Here is a 12,049-nt window from a genome sequence, read left to right on the forward strand (position 1 = left end):
TTGAAGGTTTAATATAGAGAGTTTAATAGTGGGGAATATTGGATCTGTTAGAATTTCACCTCCAAATTTATTTTAGTTAGGCAGCACCCAGGGAAGCACCTTTGCCTAGGATATTTGCGTAGCATACAGGATGTTGCGTAAACTGCGTAGCGTTAGTGAAGTGTATACCAAGATGGCGGCGGCATCAATAATGGGTTTCTCACAGCATCTTTCTACTTCCAATGATTTAGTTCCAGATTGGACTTCCCGTGAAGTTAGCACAGGGGTAAGGAAATTGAACAGTAGTCACCTTGAAAAGTCGTTTAATTTATTTAAATTTCAATGTAAAAATGAGCATTTTACTCTCAACCCTATGCTGAATGAGACAGCAAAAGTGGACTAATGTTAGCAGTTAGCTAACGTTAGCCAGCCATTGACGTTAATGTAGCTGTAGAAGCCTGTAGGTTAGTTTTATTGTTAGCACAGTAATCTGTTCGTGCAAGCTAACGTTATTGTGCGTACACGTCAAAGCACCACGAGATAAGCACGATAGCTAAGTATATGTTGTATGTGTTTGTTCAATTCTCAACGTTCATGATGACCGCAGCACCGTTGCGTTTATCCAAAGCCATGGGCATGCATTCACCGTGACTGCAATCAGTTAACGTTAGCAGCTAGTTGGGTTAGGATAGCAACGTTTTTAAGTTATCTCCCTACTCAGCTAAAGAAATATGAGTTAGTTGACAAACTAATACGGGTTTTTTTTTCTTCTAAAGAATGATCTAATGTTATCCTTCCTTTGACTTCTAGACTACTATTATGGCAGTTGAATTTGACGGTGGAGTTGTAATGGGGGCTGACTCTAGGACCACCACTGGGTAAGTAGCCTAGTCATAATGTGGTTCATCTATTTACCATGTAAAATGCATGATTATATTAGTGTTTTATAATTGTTTACACACACTTTGTGATAAGATATTGAACTCTGAATCACAGGCTCATAGTTGACAAATGGTTTTGCAGATTTGGGGTGGTACTTTTCTTTTTGAGGCACCGGTGACCATGATGTCCATGACAATCTCTCTTTTCATAGGGCATACATCGCAAATAGGGTAACAGATAAGCTAACCCCCATTCATGATCAAATCTTCTGCTGCCGATCTGGTTCCGCTGCAGACACTCAAGCCATTGCTGATGCAGTCACCTACCAATTGGGATTCCACAGGTATGGGCAAATACACTGTTGTTGATGCATGGTTTTTTAATCTCTTAAGCTGACTATCAGTGATCCATAATCATATCTTGTTTTCAGTATTGAGCTGGATGAGCCCCCGCTGGTCCAGACAGCTGCCAATCTCTTTAAAGACATGTGCTATAGGTACAGGGAAGAGTTGATGGCTGGGATCATTGTGGCTGGTTGGGACAAACGGAGGGGCGGACAGGTGTGTTGCCTTAAGGGGGGATTTTTTTTTTGTGTGTGTGCATTTAAAATAATAATGATGGCAATAATAATAATAGCTGCTCATGTTTAACGCCTGGATGTGTCTTCAATTTGTGTCTATTTGCAGGTCTACACTGTCCCTGTTGGAGGGATGCTGACCAGGCAACCAGTGTCAGTGGGAGGATCTGGCAGTTCTTATATCTATGGATATGTAGACTCCAACTACAGAACTGGCATGAGCAAGGAGGAATGTTTACGTTTTGCAGCTGGAGGTGAGGGAGATGAAAGGAATAGAGGGATAAAGGTTGGCAGAGAATTGACTATTCTCTGTAGTCTTGATATAAGTGAAGAGATCAGAGGTGCGTTCAAGTTCACGAACATACAGCAATGCAACAATGCAATTACTGTTAGAATGGAATGTTAACACCAAATCGTTCAAATTGAACTGTTCAAAGAAAACATGTTCGGCACTGTTTGCCAAATTTGAACACACCTTTGTTTTATCTCTAGTGAAGAGCGGGAGTTGTGGAGTTAAAGGTATATTATGCAGTTTTGGGTATTTTTCCTGACTAGAGCTCCACCTAGAGTCGCAATATATTTATATTTCACTTAAAAAAATCCCCAAAGAGCTATATATACATACAGTATATGTATGTATACTGACAAGGTGATGTTTCACGATTCTTACAAGATGTCTTCGGGCCGACTATCCTTGTTCTCTCGGTAGCAACTCACTACGGCTATGTTGTATGGCTATGTTCGGTAAACGATTCCTCTATTACAAGTTTGTTTACCATCAAATTGGCTTCGTAAAGGTTATATTGAGGTGAAAATATTGCATAGTGTACCTTTAAAGTGCAAGCTTGAGGCTCTGTAAGCTTTTGCATAATGTAAAACCTTGACTGCCGTGCACAGTGTTCACTACTATTTTGCACTGAACCAGCAGCCAGCACAACGAAAGTCGCCTAGTGTCTGAAAGGAGCATTTCATGATGCCTCTTTTAACGCAAAATCCCTGCCATCTTTGTTCCACTGCAGCACTGTCCTTGGCCATGGAGAGAGATGGTTCCAGCGGGGGTGTGGTGCGATTGGCTGTCATCTCCGAGCAGGGTGTGGAGAGGCAGGTTATCCTGGGCAACCAACTGCCCAAGTTCTCCACTCTGTAATGCACACATGAACATCCATATTCATGCTTATGTGTTCAGTTACAAGTTACATTTGTTATGTCATTGCTTGATTTGTTTAAAAAAAGACTTCTCATTAAAGTTGAGGAAAATTTCCTGACTATTAAAGCTGTAATTGTTTGAGCATTTTCATATTCCTAGTGTTATAGGCAAAAAAGTGTCTTTTACTATACCAAGCTTTCGGTCCTTAGACCTTCATCAGGGCATTCAGGTATAGTAAAAGACACTTTTTTGCATGGATCCAAGTGCAGAGACTTTTTTCCCTATATCTTACAAATGTTTTTCTGGCACCTTGGTATTTGAGAGTGCGGTGTACAACTCTAGAACATATTCCTAGTGTTATGAAATGATGAGCAACACCCATGCTATAACATATTTGTTAGTGTGGCAAAAACTGGCTATAAGACTAAGTCCTTTGCCGTGTCAAATATGCATAGGCTTTTTTTGGGTGTGGATAAACATCTAAGCATTCATTTTTAACAGGCTGTTCAAAAGAAAGATTACAGCACAGGTATGGGTGCTGTAGAATGATTTATTTTGGTAAGTTCTTAATCTTCATACAGTGTTAATAATGAGCATTACTTAACTTGAAATGACTGAAAGTTTAGGTGAGGTCAGAAAAAAATTAAATCAGAAAATAAAAACAAAGCAAACCATTATAGAGTAATGGAGAGAGAAATTGATTAAGCAGATCTAACACAGAGGTCAGTAGAGGAATAGAATATCAATTGATCTCAGTATTAGAAGTGAACAAGAATTAATCTTCAGATAAATGAGAAAAAGTTTGGAATGGGACATGCAAATAGATTTAATTTATTTATACAGCACAATGGCTACTTAAAGGCTTGCCAGAGAATGTCTAAAAACTCACTCTCTGGGAAACTTCTGGTTTCTGAGCTGGTTGCAGTTCCTTCTCTGGTTCTGTGTGAGGATGCTTGTGGGTGAGTTCAGAATAAATGGTACTGTACCTCTCAAAATCCACTTTTTCTTGGGATATAATATTGTGTCTAGTTTCGATGTTGCATTCGAAAGAGGAGGCAAATAAAACATATTCATTCACGGAATGCTTGTGTGTTACGGGCAACAAGGACTCAACCTGTTCATTCAACTTTTCGGCCTACAGTATAATCCATTTTGAACTTCCAAAACTACAATCAAATTGGAGATTTCTCAACGACAATCAGGTGAAAGCCAGATTTAGCCGTCCAGCTCCATAGACCCCCATTGTTTTTGCATAGCCCCTAACGGAACCGCAACAGATTGTATAGGTACATGGAGATAATAGGGAGTGAACCGGCTCTCCGTAAATGGTTTCAGCAGTGTGGAAAAAAGTGTCAGTGCCAAGGGTTCTTTTCCAGCGAGGGTGCGGAGTGCTGTGAACTCTGAACTTCACAGGATTTGTATGGAAAATATTGGGTCACATCTAACTGATGGTGTAAACGTAGCCATAGAGTGATAGAAAAAGACAACATAAACCATCAAAAATATAAGGCTAGGTTCACACTACCAGACCAACTCTTATTTTGGTCTACAGTGCCCTCCAAAAGTATTAGAACACATGCTTAAAGTTAAATATAAAATCATCTTTTGGAAATTTATCTTAATGCCTTAAATGAAACAATGAGGAACTATTCAACCTTTAAGGACATTACTTTTCTTTGTGAATGAATAATGTATTGTAAATAAATAATTGTTTCTTACTAAGATTTTGGCATGCTTTATGTCAGTTATTAGCTGTTAGCTAATTAGCTGGTTTGAATTGCATTGAGCTCAATGAGAATGAAACCAGCTAATTAGCTAACAGCTAATAACTGACATAAAGCATGCCAAACTCTTAGTATGTTAAAGGTATAGTGTTGACATGGGGTTATTTGAATTCCAAAGGCCAAGGGGACTTTAATCAGGGTGCATAGTGTCCTGGATCCATGAAATAACTGGCCTTTAAAAATAAAAAATAAAAATCATCTATGGGAATTTAATATGGGCGTTCCAATACTTAAGGCCCCCCTGTATTTTAAGGAAAACATTTATTTATTTACAATACATTATTCATTCACAAAGTCCTTTAATGTCCTTAAAGGTTGAATAGTTCCTCATTGTTTCATTTAAGGCATTAAAGATACATTTCCAAGTGATGATTTTATATTTAACTTTACAGTTTTTTACAATCACTTTGCTACTATTTTCAGAACCTTGATGTAATTTTTCAAAACTCTAGACACAAAACTCAAAACTTGTAACACAGGCTAATGTTCAAAACATTGGATTTTGCATTCACATCTTCGAAGAAATCTTGCACTTGCACAATCATTGGTTCAAAAAACAAATTTACTGTGAAATACCACTGAAACATAGCTATAGATCACCCGCACACAAGCAACCGATAGTTTCATTGTGTCATTGTTCGTACAATCATTAGATATTGTAGAACAAAATAGGTGATACAGGTTTCATTATGGTACTACATGTGCAGTACAGTAAATACATCTCTGTAAAAGTACTGCAGTAGTAGAGAGAATACGTCAGACACAGTGGAATCATTGAACAAAGTTTGTAATATATTGATGCAAAACATTACAGTACAATCACAACATAGGTTTATTTCAATTACATGTAAAGTAAAAATAATTAGCTATGAAATAGAGAAGAAAAGACAGCCTGATGAAAATATAAAATATAAAAAATATATATTTATTTTATATAAAGATACAAAATATTAGGCTACATCCATGGATATTGTAGCCTAATTGGTTCATGCTCCACGCTAATTGGTGACAGTGAATCTCGTTACAGTATCTTGAAACTTTCATGATTTGCAGAAAACATGGAAGATTGTGTGTCTGTTTTGTGTTTCCATACAACTATGCATTAAGAGTAATGCAACAGTTACTTATCATTTTGAGCAGTTGTATCAATTGATAGTTAAATCATTGTAAGGAAATCAATAGACGCTCATTTGAAATGTAATGTGTGAATTGCCTTTTGAAATAGTAGTACTTTGATGTTAAGTTGTATCATATTGAATATTCTATTCTATTGAACAGGTGAGTTTTGTTGAATGAACAAATGATCTAAGTTGTATGTGTATTGTATCCAAGCAATTGAGAAAAGGGTTAGAGTTTTGAAAAATGTGCATTTTGATCATTGGTTGTGAGTTTTGTGTCTAGAGTTGTGAAAAATGACATCAAGGTTCTGAAAATAGTAGCAAAGTGATTGTAAAAAATTGTAAGCATGTGTTCCAATACTTTTGGAGAGCACTGTATATCTGAAGTCCAAACAGTGTGAACAGCAGAAGTCATATGAAAATCTGACTTTAAAATTCTGATACAGGTCTGATGTTTTGCAATGCAACATGCAGTCTGAACAGTTATATCAGAGTTCATGTGACTTTTATGTTCTTGATTAGCATTCACAGAATTTTGCACTGGCAGATTTCCAAATATTTCCAAATATTTGACTGGAGCATCAGAGAAGTTGGGAGAACGCTCTCTGATGTCACAGGTACAGTTATGGTGCTTAGCAGATGCTTTTGTCTAAAGCGACATACAAACACAACAATTAAACAACACAATAATTAAATTTAGCAGTTGATCAGTCTATAGCAGGGGTTCCCAAACTTTCCCATGACAAGGCACTAGAATATGAATTCTACATGAATACCACTAGATTGTGGCCAAGGCCCTCCTTTTGCATGATGTTGTATTGAACCCATCAACGATACGGCAAATGTAGAAATAAGTAAATCAAATATATAGGTGAAAATCTATTTATTTTACTGGCTTTGCAATTTTAACACTTATGTATTAATTTGTATTGGTGGTTTCGATAGGTGGATCGTCAGTTTTTCCTTTTTACAAATCTATAATTTGTTTCACAGCTAGCATAGCTAAATGGCTGAGCATGTGGCGTTGTTACCAAGGCTTACACTGGCAGATTACGTTATGGTGTTTAGCCAATCAGAAATATTAGCATTAAAAGTATAATGTTCAGGTATACAACAAATTATTATAATGGTATTTCATATCAATACCCACAATAACATAAATATTTTGTTTTTTTGCTTTCAAATTTTCATCCAACTTGCTGCGGCCCCCCTAGCATCCCATGGCGGCCCCCCAGGGGGCCCCGGCCACTTTGAAAACCACTGGTCTATAGTGTCGACTAAAGAGAATAGCTACTTAAACAATAAATAGTGTCAATAAGCAAATCCAATGAAAATAAAACAATGACTAAATAGGAGAATAGTAATTAAACAAAGTAATTCAAACAATTATATAATAACAATAACTATGGAATAAGCAATAATAAAAACTATGTCAATTTAATCAATGGCTTAATGGTAACCAAACAATGCTTAATCATAAGAACATTAATAGACTAAATCCATATTGAACTAGAAAGCACTCAGAGAGCGCAGACCTCCGCCTGTATTGTTCTTCCTAGGTTGTCATACATTTGAACCTAAACTATTCATCAGATTGCCACCACGTGGCCATACCATGCCATTACACCACTAAGCGAAATACACTAATCCAGCGAAACACGGAAGTAACACAGCGCCGCCATTACTGCGTGGCTGGCTGCTAAGAAATTAGCCCCTTGGTTCCATAGGCGGCTGTTGCAGAGGTTAGCTGTCATTAATACACGTCTTAATACCTTATGTTGTTGATAAATTACCTTCATCGGTAAGTTTTGGCACAGCCTGACATCATTGATCCAATGTTCCCTTTCACCTGACATTTTCTTTCATGAGCGGGATCTCTTGTTAGACATTCTCTGACAGGATGCTTTCATTGAAAAGCACAGGCAAGTGTCACTCGTCATACTCGCGGGCACGCAGTAATGGCGATATTCAAGATGGCAACGCCATGGCAGTGCCATCGTTTCTTTCTTGGGTCAGGCCTGACATTCGCTGAAAATTTTAGCGAAATCCATCCATTGCTTTTTGAGTTATCTTGCTAACAGACAGACAGACAGACAAACAAACAAACAAAGACAGACAGACAGACAGACAGACAGACAAACAAACGCCGGTCCCCGATGAAAACATAACCTCCTTGGCGGAGGTAATAAATATGCCTTCAGATTCCTCTTGAATTACTCAAAACTACTATAAGAACAAAGAGCACTGGGCAACCCATTCCATCAACATGGAACCACTGATGAGAAAAATCCTGAATTTGCCCCAGTGTTAAGCTGCTCGACACAACAGACGCTCCTTAGAAGACCGTAGGCTAGTGGGCGGTTGGGAATATAAACCTTGATCATTGAATTCAAATAGGAGGGAGCAGATCCAGTCAATGTCCTATAAGCTAAACTAAGAGATATGTGTAATGTGTCATTGCATCACTCGGTGAAAATGAAAGTAGTCAGTCAATTGGGTTAGTTGCATTCTATGCGTTTGTTTGTTTGTTGTTTTGCGCATGTGGATCCATGGAACCATCAGTAGCCCTCGTAGGAATCATAGCCACATTTAGTGAAAACAAGCTAGGCCTACACTAAGAAAATGGATTTGAGCAAAAAATCTGAATTGAGCATTAAGACTTGCAGTGTGAACGTAGCCTGTCCATGAGCAATGGACACTCTTGGCAAAAACAACCATCTGTAGAGCTCTGGAAATACAGATCAAAACCTGTGCGATCTCTCTGGGCAGGTGTGACATTTGTGCCCTGTTTATGCTGTAGATCTACATTTGAACTAATCTACTAATCTAGAATTAATCCACTACCATGACCAATTACGTTTTTCTAATGTCTTTCCCTTGTCATTACTCTAGTAATCAGAGGGGATTCCACTTCCCACACTGTAACAGTAACATCAATAGCAGTTCAAATGTCCTCTTTTGGTGATAGGGCTGTAACAGGAGGCCCTTCCTCCCCCATCCCACTAATAAGGGATGCCCATTCTCTTTCACTCATCCCTCCTCCTAATCTCCCCATCTCCCACTCTCCCACCAGCCACTCCATCCCTCTCTCATGTGCCACTTGTTCACCCTCCACTTTCTCCTCTCTCAAGATCAGGCTGTACCGTGTCTTTCTCTCTGCACCCACTCCTCCCATCACACTTATTCTCTTCCTGTTGTCCTTCCCCTCCCCTCCATCTTTCATCCCTTGTCTCTCCTCCCAGTGCTCCTCCACCTCCCTCCATCCCTCTATCTCTTCCTCCCGGCTGAACACTCGGTACAGAGTCTTCCGGAACACTTCCTTACCCGCCGACCCTCCTTCTCTTTCGTGGTTTCTACGTTTCACTACGTTTGCCACCCCCATTCCCGCATCTGTAATCCCTAGTTCTGTCCTGGCAACTGCTGCCCCTCCATCTCTCTCTCCATCTCTCTCTCCCTCTCTGTGATCTTTCTCCTCTTCATTGTCACCCTTCTGCTCATCCCCCTCTTTCCTATTCCCCTTCTTCTCTTTCACTTCCTCTCCCTCGCTTCCTTTTGCAATAAATAGAACAGAGCGGAATGTTGCCTGCACTCCACCTGATGCATCCACGGGTGCATGTGCTATCCCATATCCACCCAGCCCATCTGAACCAGTTTTGGTGCGGTAATCCAGAGGGTGGACCTGGCCGTGGGAATCTGCAACATTGGCAACCCTCTTGGATAGTGGCCGGTAGAGGGTGAGGTAGGCCCAGGTCAGACCCAAGCCAAGCAGGCAGCTGCTTAAAGCGGAAAGAAAACAAAGCAGGAGAAGCCCGGCAAATAGCCACGTGCACCAGATTATGGCCCCTGCTCGCTCTCCATGAGACCTATCAAAGATCGAGTGTATGATGGAGGTGGTGGTAGAGGGGAGAGTGGAGGTAGGGGCCATGGTGGAAGCTCTGGTGGTGGTGAGGACCACAGATGTTGTGTTGTATGTACTGGGCCAGTTTGGGGTTGTCAGCTCTGGATAGGTAAGTGGGTAGGATTCTGACCATGCATGTCGGACAGTCCAGCTCTCTGTCCAGCTCACTATCCACCTTTTGGTCCACATCATAATTCTTCCTCTTAAAGTTGAAGTCAGGACAGAGAATGGAGTCGTGATGGGATGTTGAACTGCAGTGGATGGTGTGACTGGAGTCATGGTTGTAGGATACATTGTAGTTCTTAGGTCTATTGTTGAGGTTGTTTGAGTGGTGCTGGTTGTGGTGGTAGGAGATCTTGTAGTCCTTAGGTCAACAGTTGTAGGAGTAGTGCTGGTTGTGGTTGTAGGAGATCTTGTAGTCCTTAGGTCAGCAGTTGTTAGAGTAGTGCTGGTTGTGGTGGTAGGAGATCTTGTAGTCCTTAGGTCAACAGTTGTTAGAGAAGTGCTGGCTGTGGTAGCAGTCAACAATTTTGTCTTTGGGTCAACTGTTGTAGTTGTTTGAGCAGTGCTGGACATGTCATCCTTGTCTATATTTAACCTGTCCACATCCCCTAACCATACAGGTGGAGCAGTGGCCTCTGAGAGCAAAGCGGAATCACAATACTCCTCCTCAGTCAGGTCGATGATTGGGCGGTTTGCAAGTGAGGGTGGGCTGGCACACACAACGCTTTCTGCATTGTTCTCGATGTCTTGGAGGGGATTAGCGCTTTGGAGGTTTGTGTGAATGTAAACATTGTGAGCCTGGTCATCCAGGTATACCTGCAGGTAGCCCACATCGCAAAAGCAGCGCCAGGGGTTCTTCGACAGGAAGACATATGGCAGGTCTGGCTTGGAGCTGAACCAGTTGTGGGGCATCAGCAGGATCCGATTGTCCTCCAGGTCCAGTGTTTTGAGAGTTACGGATGAGATCTGGGTCAGGAGGTCTGGGGGCAGCGTGGTGAGCCGGTTTCGGGATAGATCCAGCACCTCCAGGATGGGCAAACCACTAAAGGAGCTGGCATGGAGAGAGTACAGCCGGTTTCCCCGTAGGAACAGCTCTCGCAGCTGGGGGGCACTTACAAACGCCCTCTCCCCCACATCCACCAACAGATTATTGGAAAGATGCAACACGGAAAGCTTACCCAGGACAGTGCCTGAAGTAGAGACAGAGAAAGATATGAATGAGAGAGACATGGAAACCGCAGGTTGACCATGGGGTGAACATTTTAACAAAGAAATAGGAATAGCAAGTCTTGAGCGAAAATACAGCTGAATGAGAAAGGCAGTGAGAGAGAGACACACAGAAAAAAACAAACCTGAACTCTCTAGCGTGCTGATGTTGTTGTGGCTGAGGTCCAACTCATGCAGACCTGGGAATCCCACATAGGCACCCCAGTTCAGGGTCTTAAACAGGTTCTGGGATAATACCAGAACCTCTGTGCTTGGGTCTATTGCTGCAGGAATAGAGAACAGGCTTTTACCCAGGCAGCTCACACGAGGGCGGTGGTCCTTGTTTCGGTCGCTGTGGCAACTATCTGCCATCACAGATGGGAGGAAAAGGAGGGTGGCAAGGAGTATTCTCATTCTGACTGAAGGAGTAAAAGGCAAAGGGAAATGCGTAAGATTTTTTGTCATAACACTACTACTTTTCAACATATAACATGGACCCAGTAATCATCTATGCATCTGACTGAACAGTTGTGTGTGAACTTCCCTGTCTGTGCTAATGATTTTGATTATGTGTATTTTTACTCTTAAGAGAGTAAGTATCCTGAGACCCTGCGTCCTCGTATGAGGACATTACATTTAGGCTCTGTTTTACCTTGTGCTTAATTTTGCTGAATAAAAACCTGTTGTCCTCATATGTGGACACTTCATTTTACCCTCTAGTGTTATCAAACACTCAATACAATCTTTTGGGAAAAAGCAATATGGCGTCGATATCCACCTCCACGTTTTACCGGCATAGGCGTGAGAACTATCGTCATGGTAACGTACCAATGAATGTTATGGCATTGAAACTTGTTTGTATATGTTTGTGAAATGTATGATATGGCATCAAGTGTCCCCCATTTCGATCATTGCAAACAGACCAGGACGCGTTTAACTTTCATGTCCTCATACGAGGACATCGGGATTGAAATGTATGCATAATTTCATTTTTAGGCTACATATTACATTGAAAATTGTCGTTCATTGGCCATATCAAACTACTGTACTGTAAAACAATAATGAAAGTAAAAGTGTGGACATAGACATAATAGAGTAGCCTGAATAAATAAATCCATTTAAGGAATTACAAAATTAAATAAATAAACAAATAAGAAACAAATACAGCAGAACTGTTTTGCTTCAATTCATTGTGGATAGACTTCTCTCCACATGGGTGTGACCCACACACACAACTAACATTTACAAATAAACACTAAACTTAACCAAATTAATAACAGTCATTTCTGTTCAATAAAACCAAATTGTTTTCTTAATAGTTGAATCTTAGGCACAGACATGAATATTCACATTCTTTCTGGACTGGCAATCTCATTGTGTTTTATGGTAATAGAGACCCAATGTCCTCAAACGAGGACATCGTTTTTCTCAAAAACTACTTGCTGTAGAGAGATT

At 40.5% G+C, this 12,049-nt stretch overlaps 1 protein-coding gene across 1 annotated transcript; it reads left to right on the plus strand.

Annotated features, from left to right (window-relative positions):
* The first annotated feature begins 142 nt into the window (after positions 1 to 142).
* psmb6 (proteasome 20S subunit beta 6) lies at positions 143 to 2,718 on the plus strand. The gene is made up of 6 exons (XM_062516691.1): positions 143 to 265; positions 790 to 857; positions 1,073 to 1,204; positions 1,292 to 1,421; positions 1,548 to 1,692; positions 2,458 to 2,718. Exons 1-6 carry the CDS (start codon positions 173 to 175, stop codon positions 2,583 to 2,585), a joined length of 696 nt encoding a protein of 231 aa, XP_062372675.1. The 5' UTR covers positions 143 to 172; the 3' UTR covers positions 2,586 to 2,718.
* Positions 2,719 to 12,049: the final 9,331 nt, after the last annotated feature.

Source organism: Sardina pilchardus, chromosome 16, assembly GCF_963854185.1.
Source record: "Sardina pilchardus chromosome 16, fSarPil1.1, whole genome shotgun sequence".
NCBI lineage: Eukaryota > Metazoa > Chordata > Actinopteri > Clupeiformes > Clupeidae > Sardina > Sardina pilchardus.